Source organism: Phalacrocorax carbo, chromosome 2 (genome assembly GCF_963921805.1).
Source record: "Phalacrocorax carbo chromosome 2, bPhaCar2.1, whole genome shotgun sequence".
Taxonomy (NCBI): domain Eukaryota; kingdom Metazoa; phylum Chordata; class Aves; order Suliformes; family Phalacrocoracidae; genus Phalacrocorax; species Phalacrocorax carbo.
The window spans coordinates 127,539,041-127,564,213 of record NC_087514.1 but is presented as its reverse complement, the minus strand read 5'-3'; the positions used below and the strand labels follow the sequence as shown (position 1 = coordinate 127,564,213).

Sequence of the window (25,173 nt, the reverse complement as noted above, 5' to 3'; positions counted from 1 at the left end):
TCATACTGCAACTAAAATGTGTTTTTCTATTTAAATGAGAAATTTAATGTGAAATAACAACAAAAAATTCCAGATAAAGTACTGCTGAAAGGCTTCAGTACAGACTTACCGAAGTACTCCCACAGATATTATGTAGCAAATATTTATATTCAGATTTTAATACTGTAAAGATTTTTATGACAGCTTTCCTTTTCTGACTTAACCATGAGAGCGTATGAACGAAGGAACACTTTCATTTTGGTATTTAACAGTTCAGGTGTTTGTATTGTGCTTCTCCTTACACACAGAGGGAGGTAACATTGCAAGCACATGACTGGGGACAAGGATACTAAGAAGACAGGGGACAAATGTCAAGGAAGCATAAAGGGCAAAAAAGGTTATCTGTTTGGGCAGACACCACAAAGTGCTGCAGAGCTTAAAAAACTCTGCACCTTATGTGGCTGTTATCCTCCACATAGCATAGGCAGGCACTCACTCTTATGCAGAGTGGCCTGTTGCTTGGCTGGTTTGTGAAGTGTCAATAAATGCCTGCATGCATGCCACTCCAGAGCTACGGCTTCCCTGCTCGTCCCCACTCACACGTGTTTCTGTGCAGACGGTCACGGTGAGTTCTGCACTGCAGTAGTCTCCCAGGGAGAGCACTGCTGGCCTGAGGAACCTCTAGACTGACAGAACTGCTCTAATGCATGCAAGAACAGTGGGCCAAAGTCCTTCTTCAGCTCACTCAATGAATGAGATATATAGGTTGATTTTTCTATGTAAGGTTCTTACTAGGTGTACTTTGGCACAAGTATTTCCACAGCAATGATCTTTAAACAATGTCAGTAGAAAGGTATAAACATATAAATGCAAACTTGTAGAGATTACAATAATCAGGTCATCTAATTTGTTTGCCTCTTGAAATGTCCCCAGACTTCCCGCTGCTGAAGACAACAGCTGAGAGAGTACACACCTGTTCTGAGAGCTCGAAGATTAGTTTGTATAACCAACACATTTTCCTTGGAGGGGAATGTTTAATCTGAAAAGGACTATAACTCTATATAAAGATAGGGTTTGAACCTGATTGCGTTCTCCTCTCCAGTTTTTTCATGGACCGTGATAAACCCCTACAATGTATTGCTTCATGGTGTTCTGTATGCTGACAAATCTAGGGATCACCGTATCAGTTGCATACACATTCAGCTTTTATAAAATCTGGGACAACTCTTCCCAATTAGAGTCAGCTGGGTGGTGTACAGATTGTCTGCTGAGACAAAGCCTACACCAGCCTCGAAAGTGATTGTGCAGACAGGAAAAGAACCTCCTCACACTCGCTGTGGAAGATGGGATTTAAAGCAGTGCTGGCCATATCAAAGGACCTTTTCTGCTTTAAAAAGGAAAATATTTGCAGGTGAACTACAGGGTGAAGTAGCATGAATTTCCCCCCTGTGACTTGCCAAGTGCCTTTTAGGTTAGGATTGGGTGAACTACAGATTGAAATAGCATGAATTTCCCTCCTATAACTTGCCAAGTGCCTTTCAGTCCTGACCTAAAACATTATTGAATTTTCAGCCACAGTCCACCAAAAGCACCTTAGGTTGCAGATTTCCTAATGCTTTAGCCAGCATTAAAAAGGTGAGGCTGCAGAAAGATGCAGTCCTGGTGATGCATTATCCCCTTCCTTGTGCTGTTCGAACTGTTCGTTGCACACAGAATTGAATAAGAGACTTGAACTCAATTGAAAATAGACCAAAAAGGGCCAGAAGTCACCAGGAGTGTCCTGACCCTGGAGTATCAAAGTTGGATACTTAGCACTAGATCATGTAACTACCCTACCCACAAAGAACCTCTAGGAAACCTTTTAAAATTTGTTTTCATGGCTCATTTGCAAGTCTAAGAGTGTATATAATGCTGTGCTCCTTCTGCATTAAAATCCAAGTAAGGTGTATTGGTAGAAAAGGCTCCAGGACTTCCATAGCCATGTCACTTTTCAGTAAAACAAGGAGGAGCTGTAACCAGATTTCCCAGTAATAAGTAAAAACTGTAGCTGTCTGGTTACAGAAAGATTTAAAGTGTTGTTTAAGCAATCTTGGAAGAAAAGCCTAGGAGATTTTAACTACAGGAGCTGGCAATCGTGTAACTATTTCAGCCTCTAATGAGAAACAGTGAAATACAAAGACACCAAAACAGGGAGATAAAGTTTCAGTGGTTCCTCGTGATAGCTCTAAAACCAGCAATCATTAAGTGGTTTATGATTATAAACATTAATATATGTGCAATCATACCGGCAGTGCTGTTCTGCCATCTTTATATATCTTCTCATCACAGGGAGATGTGAATTAGGAAAAAGTCTTTATGTTGATTATATGTATTCTGTCCTCACTTTCTTTGCTGAATTTTGCTTAAGAAACTTGTAACTGTTTTTATAAATGTGCTAAATGATTTCATGACAGTTAGGAAAAGCTAATCGGTTTGGTAGCTGGAGTTGTGACATTGAAACAATTCAGCCACTCGGGTATTTCAACCAATATTTCTAGGTCTGTGACTACCATATCATAGTCATGAAATAGTTCACTATGTGACACAGATTTTCATAACCCCATCACCCCACCCATATAATTTTGCATTACATATTACAGGCTGCATATATAGCAGGCAGTGAGAGAGTCAGACACCTGATTTGATAAAGATAAGCACTCATAAGAAGGTTCTTACAACATATAATACAATTATATGAAAGAAACTGGAAATTATTTTGCTATCCACCAGCCCTGGAGAATATGTGCTATTTTATATATTTCGAGAGCAGTAGCAGATGTTCATAACTCTGAATAATCTTATGAGAAACTCAGAACAGGTAAATATTTGCACAGTATCTTTGTGGGCCTGGTGACAGTTTATTGTTTCTGATTATTCCTTGTGTCTGTGCAGAAGTGTCTACGGTACAGACATCATTAGTCATCATAAAAAAAACAAAGGCTGGTTATAGCCAGATTGATATAAAGAACAAGAGGCATCCCTGACACCTATGCTATCCCTCAAGCTGTAATGAAGTCCTAAAGGAAGATAAGACCCATGCAGGCACAATCTTTGACTCTCTAGAACACTATCAATATATGTCATTTTCAAAAAGAAAAGATGATATTCCTGAAGATTCAAAAATCTGTCTTTGCAGAGAGGACTCATAATTAATAAGAATCTACTTTTCCTTTTGTAGCTTTAAAAGTAGTGTTCTGCCTCTTACAAGGGCTTCTCTTCCCCCTCCCCCTAAAGGAGAAGCCACACTGTTTAAAATGAAAATACTCAGTCTTTGAAGCAGGGGGAAGGACCGCTCCCTTCAGTGCATCCACAGTGTAAATGAAACATATTGACAAAGGTTGCACAAGAAAAGTGGTAGATTATTCCTCTGGTTGGGAACATTAACTCTTACAGCATATTGGCCAGGATCCTTGATAATAAAATAAACAAATTTTAAAAGGCAACTAAGAAGCAACAAAAACAGGTTTTTTCCCCCCAGAAAGGCCTTGTCTGACAAAACAGGGCTTAATTCTTGTCCTTTGGAGAATTTATTAAATTTTAATGATTGAGTTGTGGGGTTTTTTTAATATAATAAAGCTCAGGTTGCTATTAGCAATACCAAGCAAATTACAGGGAATGCTCCTCATTTTCTACTGGTAAACCTGACAGTGGGTCAAACCAGTTGTTCTTAACGGTGGAAACAGCTCTAAGCTCTGCAGCATACAAGAGAGGGCACAGATTGGGAAGAAAAATAACTACAAATTCTGATCTAAAGTATGCTGAGTTTTCCGGCTCATTCTCGCTAAGCATTAAACAAGTATTTCAGAAGCATATTAGTAATCCCACCTTATTTCTTTTTAATTAGTTTATGTCTAGACTTTTATCTTTTTTCATGCCAATGGGTAGTATAGCTCCTGAAGGCAGAAAAAAGGATAGCAAAAATTATTTTGAATGCAAGCATAAAATTCAGTTGGAAGTCTGCCTAGCCACTGTCTGGTTTTCAGCTACTAGATTACTTGTTTGACATACATTCATTCTTGCCTCTTGAGTCATGCTTTTTCTAGATAGTGTAATACAGGTCTGTTGAATTTATGAAAGCTGCTTTCCAATATAATAACAACTCAAAAGGAATTCTATCTATTACATATTTGATTATCTATTGTGAATTAGCAATGGAAACAGCATGACATTCCTGATTTTTTCAATGCATCTTTATTATCTGCATAATAATCAGTATTTTGCTTTAAAGAAAAATATCAAAGTTGTCCTATTTGCAATTCTATAGATATTAAGGAAAAAAAAGGCAATTTTTTAAAAATAGTTGCTTTTAATATGGCAAATGTTGTAAGATAAAAAAACTGATAGAAATTTCAGTCACTTAATTACTTATTGATGTGTTTCATTTTCAGAGCCATAAAAATCCTATTTCTTTGGTGTTACCTCTGTGTTTATAATAAAATCTATGCATTGAAAAAACTGATTTCCAAGCCAACTCTTACTACACTGCTACATTTAATCATAATTCCTCCACCCCAGCTTAGATCATAGCTCATCCTGTACACTGCAGGAGGATCACAAGTTGTAACATATTTTTCATAATAAATAATTTCCATAAAAGATTTCCCAAATAATCCCAACCATCTTTTTAAGAGAAGAGGGTTTTGCCACGTTACCCAGCAGCTGTGTAGAAAGAAGTGGCTTACCCAAGAAAAGTTAAAAAGCCCTACTTTGACATTTAGAGTAAGGTTGGATAACTTTGAGGAAGACTAATCATTTTTAAACAAACTTACATGCAGTTAAGCACCTGCTTTTGTCAATAGCTCGTCTGGCAGAATACTGTGTGCTATTACTTCAGGTGTAGCTCACTGGTGTTTATTGTCTGTGGCACAGTAGGTATGAATTCTGCAAACCAGGAGACCAGTCAATGGCAATTTTTGTGGTTCTATGTAAGCATTATCACAACAGGTGGAATAGATAAGTCAATAAATCACCCAAAGCAACAGAAGTCTAATACTCTACCTGCATGACTACCCTGAAAAAAACCGCAACCCTTGGATTCCTGTTTATGATGTTTCTCCTTAGTCTGTGTGCACTTGGCAGACACACAGAACAAATTCCCATTGTTCTGTTAGAGATCCTAAGTGTCTGATGGCTGTGCATCCACTGCTTTCTGTCTGTCAGCCTCCATATTTCCTTTTCTCCTTTATACCTCTTATGATATGAGATGGAGTCTGCAAACTTCTCACCTTCTCAACAATTATAGTATAGGAGTGAAGGTCCTCCTCATACTAGCAAAAACTCAGTTAATTTTAAAATCATGAACATAAAATTAATGCTGAGATATGAGGCCTGATGTGTTCACTGGAGTAGGCCTCTTACCCGACTCTGTGCATGGACTACTCTGCAATCAGTGCTGCTCAGTGCTTTTTCACATTTTACAAGCTGCTCAGATTTTTCATTCATGCTTCTCAGAGCACCTGGAATATTTTTTTCCTTCTTCCCTCTCTCCCTCTCCATCTTCCCAAAATAAGTTACCCTATTGCTGAAAAAGACAGCACTTTCACAACTTCACTTACACAGCTTAACATCTGTATTTCTATAGAACAGGTAACAGGATTGTGCATGTATAGAAGGGCATGACTATTGATAAAAAACCCAGAGGAGTTCCTTCACCTGTTTTGCACTCCCTTTCTGATTTTAAATTAATGAGAAACAGTTCAGGAATGAGCTTTGTCATCTAGTTCTCTGCAAGGTATTTCACAGGTCTCCTACCTGTATTCATGACACTAAGCATGTTTTGATGGATCTTTGGCTATTTAAAGTGGATGTTAGTTTCAGACAACTGATTCTGCTGCAATACCCTCCTCTCTGCAGTGTTACAGTCAGTCCTTCCTCCACTCTATCAACCTGGCAATTACCTGCTTCACTCACCGTGGGAGTGGGGCTGACCTGGAGCTATAGTGCGAACCGGGTTTCACTCCTTTTTGCTGTCTGCTAACTCATAAAGCTTGTTTACTTGCAGTCATTGGTGAGCATGATGTGTGGTGCCTCTGAGCCATCAGTTCACCCAGTACCCCTCAAGATAATCATCTTACTATCATGTTTCTAATATATCCTTCAATATGTTACACCGCTGAGAAATAATGCAATAAGGAAATATGTAATTTGAAAAGGACAGACTGGTATACCTTTTCTCTTGCAGGCTTCATGGCCTTTTCATTTTCTTTCATAGTACCTTTACCTGAAGGATTTTTTTTACTGGTATGCTCCTGCCTCATTTCTGTAGCCTTCAGTCATTCTAATATTTTTAAAATAACAACACACAGCTGCCGATGCTATCTGGTTTTGTCTCTCTAATAGTTTGTTCTTCTGATTTGGGGTTATTTTTCAGGTAGAAGATTCATCCCACCACAATTTATCTATGCAATTATGATATCTTTTCCATTAATTAATTTTTTTCATTAATTCTTGTGTTTTTACAAGTCTTTTCCATTTTACACCTAAAACAAACACATGACTGGCTGCAAGGGTGAATCCCACAAGATGTGGAAGAAGCCTAAAGGGAGAAAAGGAAATTTATAACAAGACTATTCAATGCATGTATGTAATTAGGTTTTCACAATTGGACCTTAGCACTTTCATAACAAATACAAACAATATTCACTGTAACTAGAATTAAAATGTTTAAATGAGTGACAAAATTTTACTTCTAATTATAGCTTTTGAGTAATTTTCAGTGCGATCTACTTTCATTCATTTAAATTCCTGGGATTATTGCATTCTGCATCAGATTATAAAGCTTAACCAGAGGGTTACACATTGAAAAAAAAACCCAGGCTAGCAAAGCAGCTTATTGATGTTTTTAGACTGTGGTGTGAGGAGGGTATAAAACACTGTCAAACAGAATTTTAGGCAGAAAAATCCCCTGGCTTTCAGAGAGTATTGCCTTGGAATCTAACCATATTTTTATTTTAATTCAACAGGGATGCTAGATGATAACTTTTTCCACTGTGCTTCACTGTGCCTTAGGAACCATGATAATGTAACTTTCACAATATTAATATCATATCTTTCTCACTACATTGGAAAAAATGGAAAATAAAAGTAATCCTAATGTATCTTAACCTTACAATGGTATGAATCTAGAGAAACTTTTTTTCTATAGTTGCTTTTATTTTGCATTGATATGGCAACAACCAGATAGTGGCCTTAAATTTAGAAACATTCTTACAATAACCTAACCTTTCATTATTCTGTGTAAAGTAAGACTAATTTATGAAGGAAATTATAATACCACAACTTCTTCTGTAAGAACACTGGTTCTGAAGGCACAGACTTCCTTGAGATGTAACGAGCATATCAGACTGGCTTATATGCTGTCTTGGTTTCTGCTAGGATAGAGTTAATTTTCTTCCTAGTAACTGGTATAGTGCTGTGTTTTGGATTTAGTATGAGAATAATGTTGATAACACACTGATCTTTTAGTTGTTGTTACGTAGGATTTACACTAAGTTGAAGACTTTTCAGTTTCCCATGCTCTGCCAGGTGCACAAGAAGCTGGGAGAGATCATAGCCAGGACAGCTGTCCCAAACTGGCCAAAGGGATATTCCATACTATATGACATCATGCTCAATATATAAACTGGGGGGAGTTGGCCAGGGGGCAGCAATGGCTGCTCAGGGACGGGATGGGCATCCGTCAGTGGGTGGTGAGCAATTGCATCGTGCATCATTTGTTTTGTGTAGTAGTAGTAGTCGTAGTAAATTATTAAACTGTTCTTTTCTCAACCCACAAGTTTTCTCACTTCTACTCTTCTGATTCTCTCCCCTATCCCACTGCGGGGGAGTGAGCAAGCAGCTGCGTGGTGCTTAGTTGCTGGCTAGGGATTAAACTACCACAGTCCTTTTTGGCATGGGTTTGAGATAATAACAGATAAACCAGAGCATATTAAGGAATTTATATCTGTTAACAGTTGCAGATTATGATATTGATTCATCTGTTCTCAATATTAGTTTATCTGACGTGCAGCATGCTCTAGTTTTTGCTGTACATGTTAAAGAACGGAGTTGGTTTTTGCAGTTTGCTGTGCTCTGCAGTGATTAGCAGTGTTTTGCCTGGGAAATCTGTTATTAAAGCACTGGCCTTGAGCTTTATCTGGTATTTGGGTTTTGTACTGAAACCGTTACTGTACTGCAGGTACCACCTCATGGAGACAACTAGCAATTATACCTCTTCCTCTGAGAGGTTTTTTATGGAGGAAATACAGAATGGCACCTTTGCTACCTTCTTCTACGATGTCTCCTCCTTCATGACAATAACTTTTCAGTGTCTTGAAAATCCTTGGGTAGTTAAGATATTTCTTTCGATATTGCTTGGAAATATTGTTTTGGTTTTGTCTAAGATTAATAAGCAAATTAAGAATATCATCCTTTGCATGCTGATCAGCAGAGATCTGCCCCAAGGCTTGATAGTTACGAGTGGCAGGGTATGTGGGGTAGTATGGGCAAATACCTAGGACAGTGAGCACCTCCAGTGTTTTGGAATTTCACCCCTAAACAAGTGCAAAATCCTGAAAAACTAGTAAGGTATCTGGGACAAGTATGTTGTCACCCTGGCAACTTCAACGAGACACAAATTGCTGCAACATCCTGGGGCCTGGCCCATGCCTACCAAGCCCTGTTCAACACCATTCAGAACCCTCAAGGGAAAGAGAAGGTCTCTGGGTCTGACAAAAAAACAACAGGCACTGCAGCTAACCCAAGCTCAGCAACCAACACTGCAAATACTACAACTCCCGCAACAGGTACTGCAGCTGAACCAGGAAACCAACCCATGCCAGTGTCAGTCACCTATATACACAAGAAAAAATACACAAGAAAATCAGCTCATTTAGTAAGGGATGAATATTAACCAGGGCCATCATGAGCAGAGGAGGAGGAGGCAGAACCCATAGATGAGATGGTAACCATCCAACCCCTATTCCTGTGTGAGCTGCAAGATATGAGAAAATATTTCAGCCATCATCCAGGCAAGCACATTGTCACCTGGCCGCTCCAGCAGTTTTCCAAAGATCCAGATAAAGTCAGGTGCACGACTCATGTGGAAGTTTTTATGGAGCACGCCATCGTCACATGCAAACTCATTGGCAGTAATGTCCTGGAAAGATGGAGAAGAACCAACAGTGGATGAATTGGCTGGCCAGCTCCAGCAATATGAAGGAAGTCTCTCTTCATCCCTATGGGCCTGCATCTCAGCTGTGGAAAAACTGTCCGAAAAACTGTCCTGGGAGTACCAGCAACCAAAGAGGATATGTCCTACTCGTCACCTGTACAGACCAGTATCTCAGCCATTAGGAGTAAGCATCCCTCTGCCCAAGAAAGACGATATATTGGATACACCCCACAGGCCACCCTGTGGTTTTACCTGCATGACCATGCAGAGGACATGAAGAAGTGGGATGGAATATCTACCTTGACCATAGAGGCATGCATACCAGAGCTGCAAGGAAAACCAACCAGCAGGTGGATCAGGTTGCTAAGGTTGAAGGGGCTGAGGTGGATCTGGACTGGCAACATTGGGGTGAATTATTTATAGCTCAGTGGGCCCCTGATACCTCAGGCCATCAAGGGAGAGAAGCAACATACAGATGTGCTCATGATCGAGGGGTGGACTTGACCATGGACACTACTGCACAGGCTATCCATGAATGTGAAATGTGCACTGCAATCAAGCAAGCCAAGAGAGTAAAGCCTCTGTGGTATGGAGGACAATGGCTGAAATACAAATATGGGGAGGCCTGGCAGATTGATTTTATCACACTCCCACAAACGTGCTAAGGCAAGTGCCATGTGCTTACAATGGTGGAAGCAACCACCGGATAGCTGGAAACGTATCCTGTGCCCCATGCCACCACCCAGAACACTGTCCTGGGCCTTGAAAAACAAGTCATATGGAAACCAGGACATACAGTAAAGTTCCTACATCACTGGCAGAGTCATTGCAGTATAACCTCAGGATACATGCTGGAATGTGTGAAGTTAAAGATGATGTAGTCTTTCAGTAAACTGTCTATAATCAGGGCAACTTGTCTATCAAGTAGGCATTCTACATGGATACAAGTATCCATTCTCAATTTTATTGAGATGGAAGCATTTTTAGTGCAATTTTTTAAAACATCATGAAATAGTAGAACAGCTGAGGTTGGAAGGGACCTCTGAAGATCTAGACCCATCCCTCTGTTCAAAGACAGAAAAGCATACAAAAATGAAAGCAAAAAATTATTTATGTACAAATGCACTCTAAGATTTTACTGATATAAAACCAAATATATCAGCATATTTTTTCTTTTTGATCATCTATACCTTCACTCAGTAAAACCAGAACTACAGAAGCTACCTACATAAGTGTGACTAGAGTTCTGCCTAAAATCTAGTTCCTAAGACATACAGATCACTTTTTCAATGCTGTGATAAATAATAACATGACTGTACTAACAAATGTATGCATATATACTGTATATACAGTACAATACTGCATATATAAGTATTCAGGAACAGGTTCCATTGATAATCACACTACGTTCATTCCTTCAGCAAAATTGATACTGGATGTCTCTGACCCCGAGTTTAGTTTTATACCATGGTACTTCAAAAATTGAAGCAATTTTATTCACTTATTGAGTGTGGTGTTTTCTTAGCTCCTAACCTATGCAGAACTTCTTGAGTAACAAATCTGCTATGAGCTCCCAAAAGCTATGCGCTCAGTTTTTCTGTATTATGCATATATAGAAAACACAAATTGCATCTCAGGGGAAGGAAAGTATGATAGCTCTCTTGCTTAACAAGGTTATATACTTAGAATTCTGCTGATACTTTCACATGCCAGGACATGACTTCTTGCCCTGAGGTGAAATCATGGGAATCGCTTTCACAGGTACTGTAGGTCTGCTGTCTTCCCCAAAGTTTTAACTCTGAATATGTCTACGGGCCAGATGTGTGCTCAATTAGCACTTTTTTTTTCCTTCTGAGAGAATTGACTAGAGGTTAATCTACTGATCGAGTTGCCATCCAAAAAGCAAAATACTCATTATTTAGAAGAAAAGTTTCTGAGGAAGAGAGAAAAAAAAAAAAAAAAAAGACAAACTACCAGATTTTAAAATAAGGAAACAGATTATGCCAGTCCCTGCCTTCTTTGTAATGTTTACCCTAAAAGCCAGACAAAGCTGGACTTTCTTAAAAATTCTCCACAGATATGTTGCTGTCCTCAGTGAGTCACTTAACACTCAACCCACTGGTTTGACCTCTGAGTGCTAACAAAACAACTGGGCAGCATTGGGAATGCTTGGAAATAGGCAATTAGGAGGTAATTAAATTCTTTGGGAGTGTACTTTTCAAGGTCCACTTCATTGTCATCCTCTTTTCTTTTCAAGAGCCTCTCTGAGGTTAGATACACATATTTACATAAAAAGTAGTATGAAGTTTCATTTAAAGGTAAAGCTAACAATATGAGCAACTCTTCTGCAGTATCTACAACCTTGAGGAGAGTCTAATTTTATATCAATCCACAGGACCAGTCCTGCAAATATTTACAAGCCTGTGTGAAATCTCGGAGTGCCATAAAGTTGAGCATATATCTGAGTATTTTCAGGAAGGGGCAGAATTTTGAATTTTATTGCTTTGAAAGCTGTTAGCATTAATCGTAGTTTCTATTAATAGTATGTAAATCTTACCATGACTGTGACCATACTGTAGGAGTGTTAAAAAGTATATCTTTTGTCTAATCTACAAGATCTATGGTAATCTACAAGCTTTTCCAAAAAATGCAACCTGCCAGAGGAATGTACAGGCAGTGCCAGTCTGTTGTCTATTTTAACAATTCCTCCTTTTGCCTTCTTTTGACCTTACTGACTGTCTCCTTAATTTTTTTTTTTTCAGTTTTTATTGGCACAGGTTTGCTATGAAAGATACATGTTCAGAGCAGTTTGGGACACTATTTTTTTTTCCTGTTTTGGGGTGGGGGAGAGGGAAGTAAGAATATAGAAGTAAAAATGACAAATTATACCAGCCACATTTACCATTTATTTGATTCTTGATTTGGAGCAAGTGACAGAGAGGTTAGTTTTTGTTTCTGTGACATGACTTATCTTTTTAACACAAAATGCAACAGATCCTGTATTGTTAATAAAACAATCAAAGTATAATTAAAAATTTTTACTAATCAATGCAGTGAACTTAACATCCAGGTTTTAAATAAATATATGAAAAGTAAACCTCTAATACTAAATATAAAAGCTCATGTGATAAATTTGAATCCAAGAAAGTGTTAATTTGCAAAAAAACTTATCCAAAGCTAAGCACAACCAGCCAGTTATTGAACACTTGTCTTAACTTCACAGGCTACAATAATTCCTTGAAAAGACAGGAATGATGTAGGATAAGGACTTAACAGAAGATTGCAGAGCTCACGGCAATTCACAATTATTGGTCGCCTAGGATAAAATACTGGTGACAGATCTGCTGTTCAACTCTGCAGCTAATTCAATATACTCTATACTGTAGGTAGGATCAGAGAATACTGAAAGCATCTGCTTCAACAAAATACATTTTCTTTATCTCTCCATTAAGCAAGTAAAAGATATAAGAATAAACCTGAGAAAACATAGGAACAAGCCAATGAACTATAGAAAGTCTTAAAAAGAAAAAGAAAAAAAAAAGGGTTAAATTGCTCAGTAAATTTAGCAGTAAAACAATTATATCTAACCTGAGAAACACTTTGCGAGTGGTTGACTCCTTTGTGATTCAATGGATTTGTGTTATTTCATTGAAAAATGTCCTGATTATGGAAAATTGAGGCCTGAACACGTGAGGCATTAAGCTTTTCAGCAGTATGTGTTCATCTCCTTTCCATTACCATACAGTAAATTTGCAAAGAATAGAACATATGTCATGCATTCTTGGTTTTTTCCCCCACACTGGCAATGCTCTTAAATGGGTTTTTCCTTTTTCCAAAGAACATTAAAGTTCTACTCTGATTTTGAATCCTTTCCTTTCTTGAAAGTGTACTTTACCCTTTGACTCCTCAAATAATCATTCATGTATTTTAGGACACAAGAGTTGCAAACAAATCAGCAAAATCATGTTTCTACTTTTGTTCCTACTTCTTGCGAAGACAACAGGAATCAGGCCTGTAAAAGCTGATAACATTCCTTTGAGCCCAAAAATGCAAATTTACTTACCTGGACGTTGAATGTATTAACCCCAAATTTAGCTGCATCTCTATATTTCTCTTTTTAGGGATTTATAATCTGAATTAGTCTTGAATTATTGTCCAGCTAATTACCTGGTTTGGCCACAATTGCTGGTAGAGATTGTTCTATTAAAGACTACTGTCTCTTGACCCTGGAAAAATCTTCAGATCACTGGCTCTCAACAGCAAACCATCAGTGCTTTCAGATAGGGAAATGTTCTTTTTGTGTTTATAATAAGCAATGATAAAGATTACTGAATTTTTAAGCTCTCTATATTAGCATATTAAATAATTACAAGATTATAAATCTGAGATACATACACGGAAGAATTCGATCTGAGTCTGCTTTTTGTACATGATCTATTATTTTTTTATCTTATAAAATTAAATTTAATAACTGGTTTCACAAGACATAAAGAGATACCAAGGCTGAAATTAAAAACTGAATTAGACCCTTTGACAGTATTTCACACAACTCATGCTAACATCAGTCTTTTTTGTTGTTTTTTTTCCTAATGCACAGCAGGGGAAATACCCATGTTTTTCTTTCAGCAGCTTTTATCCTTTAAGAGTTGTACTTCATTTTAAAAGATTAGAATGTGAGTTATTTTGCATCCTCTTTATTTTTGCATAAGAAAAAAAAAGAGCATTTTATTTTAAGCGTTTAAAATGTTTTACCAGAAACTAGGACAGTACCTCATATTTACTCTGATACTACATTTTACAGAGATAAAGGTAGGTGCAATGTGAAGTCTTTAAATTTACTGCCCTTTGATTGGCTTCATCCTTGTTCTTGTATTTATCTTTCCTTTTTCTCTTTGAGAATGGTATTTTTGCAGGGAGAGAGAGAAGAGAGTTGCTGAAGGAGGTTTAAAAGCCAAACTCTTGAGAATTCTCTCTGGTGACAGATTAATTATACTTTCTTTTACCAACTTTCAACTACTATGCCATAAGGTCCGGGCCCCTGTTTTATGTGTGCAAGATATGGTGTTCAAAGTTGCAAACAATAAACATGGCTGCAACATATAAATACAGACATAATTACAACACTCTTTACTGTGGTTTCTGTTCTATGGAAAAATAGTTTATAGGTCCAGAATTTATCTAAAAGTACCAATTAATTCAGACTGAAACTGTCCCCAGTGAGTTAAAGGGGTCAGTTTGCGGAAATGAAAGAAGAAAACCTGATGAGTGGTTTCTCACATCGCCTGCTCCCTGTTCATACCAATCCTTCTTTTCTGCTACCCTTCCTCCCAAGCACACTCCTTCCCCTTCCTGAGAGAAACGACCTGCCTTCAAAAATCCTTTTACATTTCTGTTGGCAGGGTCATAAAGCCACAAAGTGCTGCCACTACCCCCATTTCCTTTGCAGCCAGTTTCTCTCTGCTGCAGCGACCAGCAAGGGTAACACTGAGAGCAGAGAGGACCTATGGGTGGCTGGGACCACTGTGCTGATGGGCAGTGGAGCGAGTAGTCCTGGCAGCCAGGGAACAGTGCGCCCAGCTGGTGACGCAGCTGAAAGCCCAGTCCACCTGGAAGTCTCCAGCAAAGCTGTGGGAAATGCCACCAGGACACCTAGGAGACGTCCATATGATTTGTTTGGGTTTTTTTTCGAGATGTACAATCAGGATTAACACACATGTTCAGCAGACAAAAAAAAAAAAGATAAGTCATCACCTGCATGACAAGCTACAAATGGCAAGTCACTTCTAAAGCCTTCAGCAGGCAAATTCATTCACACTTTCTAAGATCTTTACCATTCATACTGCACCTGTGCCTAGAAGCCAAGCAAACTGATGCTCTAAAATTCTGGGCACTTTGTAAATCAATCTTAAAAATATATGCAAAATGGACTGTTACTACTTCCTAATTCTGCCTTTAATATTTTAGTACATTTCCAGCTCTCCGTAATCTTGAAGGAGATGGCGTTTCTTCAGTTGACATAGACTACAATGCAAGCTGGGAGATTTCAGTGTCTGAGATCTTGTCCTCTGCTAATATCATCTAGTACTTTATCTAACTCAGGAAAAACACAGCCTTTATTTTATTTACTTAGCCTAATTATTGCAGTTTTTCTGTTTGGCAGTTATTAGAGTGTTATTGCTGAATTTATTGATACACCTGCTACTGGCTTGGCTGTTGTGGAGTAGGAGTTCTGCTTACACAAACTTAAACATTGTGTATTTGTGTATTATACCACTGCTAGTACCCTCAGTTTTATGAGCAGCTGTGAAACAATTTTCAGGTTAACCTGAAAAACTTGTGAAGAAGAAAAGAACACAACTATTTTTAGCAAATCTGTGCCTAAAATTTGTGTATTTAGGAGCTCTGAATTCCTGTCTGAAATCCCAATGACTTCCAAAAGGCTTAACTTCTTCTACCTGAGTTTGGAGAAAAATAAACTGATGCTATGAATTTCAAATTAATGGGTGTTAAGCACTTTTTATCTTGACATGTGGGTTTAGGAAAACTGAAAATCACCTCTGAAAATTCTACCTGGCAAACTAAAATTTTCCTATGTATATTCAGCATGTAGGCTGTCAGAGACTTGCCCATGGTGAAGGTGTAGACATTCAAATAAACAACAGAATATTCATAACAGATATTATTCAGCAGTTCCAGTGGATTTTATTAGAAGTAGTTACACATAAAACTTGCATGATTTTTTCTTCTTCCTTTTCTTTTGTTTCGCTTTCTGTTTAATCCAAGAAGGGAAAATGGCATGGCCTTGACTAGCTGTTAGACACGTATCTCCCTCAGGATTACATTGGTACTACTTTCTTCAGTTCCATCACTGCCTCTGAAAATTCCCCAGAGATGCTACAGATAATTAGATCACCTACATGCAAGGACTAGGCTGGCACAGGAGCTAGAGCTACAGAGAGGTAGGACCAAAGCAGAGCACTGTTCCTGCATGGGATTCCATCAAACCAGCATGGAAGCCACCAGGCATACATTGACCCACCTCCAAACCCACACGTTTGGAGCCTTGACCCAACTTTTTATTAAAGTAAAATGTTATTTTTTCAGGAACTAGCTTTTTAATGAAAATAAAACTTTTTTTTTCTCACAACATCTGTTTCCAAGGAGTGTCCTTTTTTTCAGCGCTATGTCACCATTTAACTTAATACAGTTGTTTTATCATGAGATTCTTTTCTTGTATCACCCTAAGTGTTTTGGTTTAGATGTTTGTTTGCACTTGGAAGTCAATATTGTGCAGACACACGTATTTGCTACTGTTCTGTTTTGTTTTTTCAGGTAATATCAAAATTATCAAACAAGTCTACGCTATCTCAGGTATGTTAGTCCCATTTGGTAATATGCCAAGCTTGACTTTGAAATATGCACATATTTATGGCAAGAGAACACCTAGAAAAACTCCAACTGACTTCCATGGTTTCAGAATGAGACTTTCAATAGCATCCTGCAGCTAGTTCTCCCACCGTCCATTTTATGAGTAACAGCTTATGATCTTTTTCCCAGGTGCTGGATTTGGATATCCAACTACAGCACCTGCATTTTAAGTACATGGTTACCCAAGCCAAAATTGTAAATATGGGTAAAGCTCATTCATCAGTGCCAGGTCCTGTACAGTTTGATCATCATGACAGGCTTCAGATGACTATTATGTTTGACAACAAGGCTATTATATTTTACATAAACAGGTGTTTTGCCACTGTTCTAAATCCTTACCTTTTTATACATCTCAGGTGGAAAGGACCTAGTTCACTAAATCTGTCAATGTATACTAAGAGAAAAGCATTCACTCAATGGAGTTGTGCTGTAGCACACAGCAAAATTAAACCCATGCTGCAAAACATTTAGACAGGTACTAATAACCACTTAGAACATTTGGATAAATTCCCCAAATCCGCATTTTCACCCAGCCAGTTTTACTTGGCCTGAATCTGGGAAATTTGAGTATAAAAGCTCATCTGAGCTTTTCTATCTAAAGTTAACAGTGCCTTAACTAAGCTTAAGAGTAGTATCCTGAAAAGAAAAATTAATAGCAAATTTTTCTGAAACCATGAAGTTGCATTTGGCTATGCTCTTCACTGAGATGTGTGAATTTTGTTAATTTGACCTGGAACCTGATTCTGCCTTAGTCCATTCACCTACTACCAATAAATACAGCAAATTGTACCATGGGAATAAATGGAACTATTTTTGAGTTATGACCTGATCCTGACATGAGCTCCGTGTTGGCATATCTCAGCACTCATGACCAGTGTATTTTGTTACCATGAAACAATAATAAACAATACATTGCTCTCTTCCACTGTGCTTTAATTAGCACATAAAGTACAGAACCCAGGTTTATGTTGTTTCTAAATTGCCCTGGTTCCAACATTGAGCATTCAAATTGCATTTAAAAAACAAAAAAAAAAAAACAAAAACAAACAAAAAAAACCCAAAAAACAGGTGTAGCTCTGCTTTTTGATGGCTCAGTTCTGAAGTTGACACCGCCACACCATTGGTGCATTAATGGAACTTTGCATAAACTGAAAAACCTGCCTGCTACCCCAGCAGTGGTTTCAGTTACAACAACTAAGAAGGGCACAAAGGACATTCAGGCTTGAGCTGAACTGGTGTAAATGCTATTTATACGTTTATACAGGGTTCCACATGAAAATGTGGAATTATATGAATTACCAGCCTCGGTTCTTTCCCTTGGTCCACCAGGAGTCTGAGAGTGTAACATTCAAAAGAAATAATGTCTCAATAAAGCAAGATTAATCTACCCAAGTGTACATATGGCACACAGCTTGTAAGAACTAGTCAAGTAATCTTTCTTGGTAGCCAAACATATTGCAGTGAGTTCACTGGCTATGTCGCTAGTCACCTTTTTTAATTTGTTTGTATTTGCCTCATGTGTGCACATATAGCCATAGCTGAAGAGGCATGCTATGGAAGAGTTCCAAAAGAGCTATCTCTAATGAGACATGAAAGCTGTGCTAGATCTGGGTTTGTTCCAGGATTAACACCAGAAGAAACTCTGTTTCTGCAACATCAGGCTTTGAATTTTATGCTAGTATGTATCATCTGCTATTTTAGACAGAGCTCAAGGGAAATGGAAATATAAAGAAGAGACTCCCTTCAATTGTGGAAGATGAAGATGAGGATGAGGAGGGAGAGGAAGAGAGCAGCTCCCTTTCACCAATCCATACAAGAAGCACAAATTCCTCTCAGCAGAAGAAGGCTGGAAGCAATAAAAGCTACCTAGGGAGAAACTTGAAGCAGTTGGCCTCAGGAACGGTGCCCTTTCATTCGCCCATCCGTGCTTGCACTTCAAACCCCTCCAGAACCAAACATGAAACAGAGCTCCATTACTACTCCAGAAGGAAGGAGAAAAACCTTAAGTTACACCTTTCAGCACTGACCACCAGTGGTCCACCTGACCTGAGCCCAAGGTAATAGTTATGAATGGTTATTTTCTTCTCTATCACATAACGCGTGTTAAAAATATGCTGACTGTAACACTATAAAATACTTCTTTTTCTTTAATAGTTGATACTTTTTTTCATCCCACAGAGAAGGAGAAGTCCTCTTATTGTAGGAACTATTACACATTATACAGTATGTTGTGACTTTAGGACTTTATTGCAAAATAAAGTATTTCTACCAGTAAAAAGGGAAAGTATTGAGCAATTACAAAAAATTACTATTTGAATAGTCTGGCTTTATGGTATCATTTTGTCCATCTATAATAAGAAGCATTCCCACAATAGCACTGTGAAAGATTCTGAGTCCATCAGAGAGACAGCCATTTAGAAAGCAAGTAGATGATAATACAGCATAGCTGTGCAAACACAGAAATTACTAGAGTAGAGGACTATAATGGAAAACTATTGCCTAGCAATTTTAGAAAATATTTAAAGTTCTTTTACATCAGGGAAAAGAAACCTGATAATGCAAGTTATGTAGAGGATAAATATGAAGTTGAGAAAATCGTTTAGCTGTGACTTTTGACATAAAGAAGAGTCATATAATGGTTTACTGTTGTATTATTAGTGTATAATCTTAAAGATTTTTATTTCTTTACTTGTATGTTAGTTGTAAGGTGATTTATGTATCTTATTTCTGAATTGCAGCAATGTAATAATTAACTATTTACCAAGAGTTTTGGGATCAGTTCTTTACAGAAATCACAATCAGTTTTTCACATATGAGGAGCTGCAGCAGTTGATCTTCCAGTTCAAGTTTTGGTTTCTATAATTTGAAGTATTTTACATATTCAGGAACTTCCTTTATTCACTAGAGGCAGAGTGGTAGTTTCAGCAGCTTGCCATTGCAAACATGAAATAGCCACAGCTTGATCAATATTTGTTTAGCTCTGTCAAGGCACCTGTCCCCCTAAGGATACAATCATAAAAAGGACAGGGAAGACTATATGGAAAACTTTCCCTCTCATCTTATATTTGACCAGTACAGTTGTGTTTCAAACAGGAGCAGGACATTAACTGATTTTAGTATTGTCACTATAGGGGAAAATAATGTGTGGAAAACCGGCTTCTACACTAGCAAAATTGAAATGCATAGTGGATATTTTCTCATTCTTTCATAGATCTCATATGAATTTGGTTCAGGTTAGCTATGAGTAAAGGTCGTTAGCATTTGCATAAGTAGTGGTAAGTCAGGGAAAAAGCTACCTTTCATATTTTCTGCTGAAATGTAATCTTGCTAATTATTGTTCTGAACACATGCAGCCAGATGTTGGCACCCAAGGCTGCAAAAGCAAATCTGAAACAAGTATTGTTACATATATTATTATTTCCTATTTCCATTCATAATTTTATAACTGCAGAATAATGCTCTTAATAGGCTGGAAAATTGATCCAAGACATATTTGTTTTCAGACTTTGTTTTCCAGCCAAAACACTTCCATATTATTTCCCAAAATTAGTTTATATTATCAGAACATTTAAACTGACATGTTAAAATTACTCTAAAAAGAGCCTTAAGTGTTTCATAGCAACTACTAAAGAGAAAATAAGACCTTAATTAAGGTCCTCGCTTTTCTTTGCTGTTGGACGGCAGTGTAAGGGGAAGGCAAACTCTGGTTGAAACGTGCAGTCAGTGCAGTTGTGAGGTGTACAACCACACTTTGTCAAGAGAATGTACTTTGTCTGTTAAGAAGCTTGTTCTATTATGGATGCTCCCTACAGTAAGCCCACCAGAACTATTCACTGGTGCTTCAGGTTCTTTCCTTGTACACTATAGTGAAGGCAATAAAGCACAGAGACTGGGTGAAATATTTAAATAGCTCTTGGTACAAGAAATAGAACTTCTAGGATGCAGTCATAGTCTTCCCAATCACTTTTTGTGTACTGCCTATGAAGTAGAAGAGCACCAAAAGAAATAAAGTGTAAGTGATAAAGGCAGCCCTGGGAAGAGCCATTTATGCATTTGAATCTCCTCAGACCTACTTGGACGAGTGCACTCGAGCCCTGACCAGCTGCATAGAAGAGGCCACATGCTAATCTTTTCTGACTTCGGATTTCTAGGAGTGGTGGTGTCTGTCTTCAGGAGAAAATTCAGAGCTGTACAATAGCTAATTCAGAAAGGGGTGAGACTTACAATTACTTTAGTCCCTTCATGTTTTCAACACAGTAGATTATCTTGCTCCAAAGCCAGTTTTTTATATATGAATAAGCATCTTGCCCATGACATATTTTCCACATAGAATCCTGTCTTTTGGCTCTCCAGAACTAGCTGTTTTTGCTAATACAGTTTCTTTTCAGCCTGAATCTTTAAACACTTTAAAGAATATAACACCTATAAATTCCAAGTCACGTCTGAGTAGGTTTTCCCCTGTGTGCTTTAAAGGCAGTTAAAATGTTAGCATTTTATATAATTAGAAATACCTACAAAAGGGATATTAGTGTTTAAAATTTGCTTTTTGAAGCAGTGAGGCCAGGTGACATTAAACAGGTTTTACAGCAAATTTCAAACAAAGTAATCGCTCAGGTTTTTCAGCTGCAGATAACAGTATAGGCCAGAGCAGCTCAAGCACCACATTTGGGTCTCATCTCCTCCCAGAGACTGGTTAAGATTAGTGACATCTAATAACATCCAACGGGCATCACGAACACTCAGACATGACACAGAACCTTAAACCCACATGAAGAGCCAAGAAGGACAAGAATATATGCTATGTGCACAGAGGTCTAAGTCACATGGGTCCTTCAAGCCAAATACGGCACAGATACCTCTGTGTTGTCTGTTCTTCCTTTCTCCATTTTCAGTCAAGAGGTTTGCTTGAGAATATCCTTATTAGATGGCAAGTCTAATTTCTATCATCACAAAGTTATCACCATTGACTGAGAGGCCAAGAGCTGCCAGCTTTAGCCCTTCCAGATTAGTATTTAACTCATCTGCCTACTATAAGACAAATTCTGAATCTTGTGCCTGCACAACACAAGAAATTTATGTTCTACATCTGTCGATTGGCATTTTTCTGAGTCACTTTCATTGACTTTAAAACCGTTATCTTTATAGGACAATTTGTTATAAATGAGAACAAAAAACATTCGTAATTATGACTATATTTTTAATAGTGTGTATTGATTTCTCCACCTGACACCAGTTTTCTATTATTTGTATGCAGCACTTGATTGTTGTACAAAATGCTTCATTTTTTTCCTTTGTATTTCTTGACACTGCAAATTGGAGGTCAACTGCAATCCATGAGTAGAAACACCTGGCGAAAATGCCTTTTCTAGTACTTAGATCCAATACCAATACCAACATAACTGGGACATTTCAGGCTGGTCTACACATCTTCCTAAACCAAATCTGCAAACCAGATTGCGCTGCCTGACCTATCTAGGTTTAACCAACTTTGAGAATAGCTATTTGCATAGCAACAACCCTTTTGATTGTGGTTTACAGAGATGCTTTTATAAATGTATTATGTTCAGGCTTAGGTTCTGCCTAAGTAAGCCTAATATAAGAGTCTGGCTGTTATATGCAGGGAGATTTAAACTTCACAAGAGCATAGTGAAGCATCTTTAATTGGTGTAGAAGAAAGAGTGGTGACAGATTACTTCAGATATGAAAAACAAACTATATTCAACACAGGTTGTGTTAGGACCCAGAATATACTGCAGAGTAATGAAAATGTTGAAACTTCAGTTAATTATGTTTGGCCTCACATTCCTTCCTCCAACAGTAAGTTTAATCTTTAGTGACTCACAAGAATTATACCAATATAACAGTTTTTACTTTTCTCTAAACTTAATGTTGTGCAAAATTTACCGTTGCTTAAAAATGTGCCCTTTAGGAGTAATTTTGACAACATAATTATGAATGTGATGTTTATGAAACTGTTTATGAAACTGTTCCATCACTCCAATTTTTCTCAACAGAATTGTTGATGGGATTGAAGATGGAAACCATAATGAGGAAAGCCAAACCTTTGACTTCAGCTCTGATCAGCTCAGGCAGGAATCCAGGTTATCTCCTACAATTGGAGGTTAGTTTTGCCTGGGAAAATCACTCTTTAGAGAAAACAGTTTTCATAACTGCTTTTGTTCCCCTTTGTTTCTTTGATTCTCAGAAGTGGCATAAATGGATTTAACATATATCTGTACTTTCAGTACCACTTAAGTACCACCATCGGTACGGTAGGAAAATACAACAGGGTCCCGAAGACCATTTGGTGTTTTTCTGCTAACAGATAACCATGATAGAACAGTTTTGCAAAGAGTACTGTATTTTCATGCGTTATATTTTATCAGCAGTACTGTAGGATCAGCTAGGAACCCCAAGCTCCCAAACTTTTGGCCATGGAAGATACTAAACACAAGAACAACATTCAACATAAGAACATTTCAATATCAAATTAAAAAAAATCATAAAGACCCATGTGCAGACTTGGCTCTCAAACTTTGTTAATATTTAAGAAGCCTTAAATGACCTACACTCTGAAAAGGTTAGTAAAATAACACCACAGAGGAAAAGAGTACATCAGCATGGGGGGCGGGGAGGGGTGGGGTGGGGTGGGGAAGAAAGAAAGAGAGGGGGAGGACAGTGGACTAATGCTGAAGAGACACAACTAGTGAAGCTCAGACTGTTTCCAACCTCCCCTCTTTTATGAGTAAACAGTCCTCACATAATTCTGTACTTTTTGCATGGAGGCTATTAGGACACTTTTTGTTCCTCTTAAAGCCAAAAATGGTAATAGAAGCTTAATTGTATCTCTGATTTTCAAAAACGGTTGACATGTCACACAGTTAGCACCAGGGTTGTACTCTTCAGTCTTTTCAGGTTCAGACTGAAGAAAGCAGTATGAACTTTATTTGTCACACTTTTCTTGCACATTATACACTAGACATTAAACACAAGTGCAAACTAGGTTTAAATTTAAAGCATTGGATAAGTGCAAGAACAGCATTGCTGTTTCCAACTTACTATACTTCTCTCATTTATATGCATTTGAATTTTTTTCAGAGGCTGAAATTGGTGCTGCTGTGCTTGTTATCAAAGCAGAAGAGACCAAGCAGCAGATCAGCAGGCTTAATAATGAGGTAACAAGTTTTTGTGGGGGTTGAAAGATGTTAACAATGATTCAAGGAATGCTGCAGAAAACTCAGAAAACTTGGGAATATGATAAATGTGTGATAAACGAGTTTACAAAACTGGATGGGGTTCCAACTTTTAGGGCAGTTTGGGACTTTTAACTCTCTACCATATTAATATTTTACATGAAAGCTATATAGAAGTTTGTGTCATGGGCTACAGCGAAAAACAAAGTGAGTTTAGCATAGTTAGCCTATCTAATTTTCTTAGAATTTATCCTCTTCTGTATGCATTTCTATTTCCTTCTTTCCTCTCATTCTTGCCCCAAGACCCTTCTTCCAGCTTTTCTTGGTTTGTGAATGCTATGCTTTTGGAGAATTTCCTTGAAAGAAATGCAAAGCCAATCACGTTCAAATTCACATCAAATGTTTCAAATCATTTTACCTGTGCCTATTTAAAATGAAACAGTTGTTCATCCACCCCTGTTCAAGCCATATGACCTGAAGAATGCAGGGCCGATATTGTTCAGTGGTGCTTTCTATTCTTCCCTTCTAATAACTTCAAACCTGTATTCAACTATCAATCCAACACTAAAGAGGAGATGTTCTCTGGCCAAACTGTTTCATATATCCAGCCACTGCAGTATTTTGGTTAACAAGATAAAAACATTAGACTTTAACTTCACAGTTATACTGCAAGACTAAAGTCTGTTCCCAGCATACTCTGTCTTTCACTATGAAGAGATTAGAGACAATTTATTATGATTCCACATGAGGAAATATTTAAATAAATCCAACCGCCAGTTTCTCTTCTTTTCTCCTGATCTCTTTGACTGCCAGAAATGTCAAGTTTTATTTTATTTTTTCCTTCTATATTGCATATATTTAATCTAGCTATTCTTTATTCCCATATATGAAGTATTGGGCTTGTAAACCTCTTCCATCCTTGGTCAGGTTAAGTTAACTTGGTCAAACAACTTATATGTCCTAAGCTAAGAGTGCATGTGTGGTTAGTTAGTCACTCTGAATGCATCATCTCATTTGTATATCAAACTGTAGAGTTCAGATAAAAATCTCATGTCCTACTGACTACAGTTTTTTATAAGACTTGACCAAAGAACTCAGAAACACCTCCAGATGTTAATTGACAACACTATTATGATAGAAAATTATATGTCTTATGTGATACTTTTGAAACAGATAAGTCATATTGATTCATCCCTTTTGATTTTGAAGAGGACATGTATTTTTTAAATGCAAGGGCATATTACATGGTTATCCACAAGAGGCAATTGGAAAACACATCATTGTGGCAAATGTGCTAAGGCAGGCGTCTTGTAGATTAACCAAACATTTCACCTGTAGTAGTTCTGGGCTTGTCATTGCTTTTCTAGTGAAAAGCAATAAATA

General features: G+C 37.7%; 1 protein-coding gene across 1 annotated transcript in view; it reads left to right on the top strand.

The window, feature by feature from the left end:
- KCNH8 (potassium voltage-gated channel subfamily H member 8) overlaps positions 1–25,173 on the top strand; it is a 166,019-nt gene that overhangs the window by 126,429 nt on the left and 14,417 nt on the right. The window contains exons 13-16 of the mRNA XM_064441809.1: positions 16,502–16,540; positions 18,299–18,654; positions 22,612–22,718; positions 23,696–23,772. Coding sequence (XP_064297879.1) covers positions 16,502–16,540; positions 18,299–18,654; positions 22,612–22,718; positions 23,696–23,772 — 579 coding nt within the window. The remainder of the gene's footprint in view (positions 1–16,501; positions 16,541–18,298; positions 18,655–22,611; positions 22,719–23,695; positions 23,773–25,173) is intronic.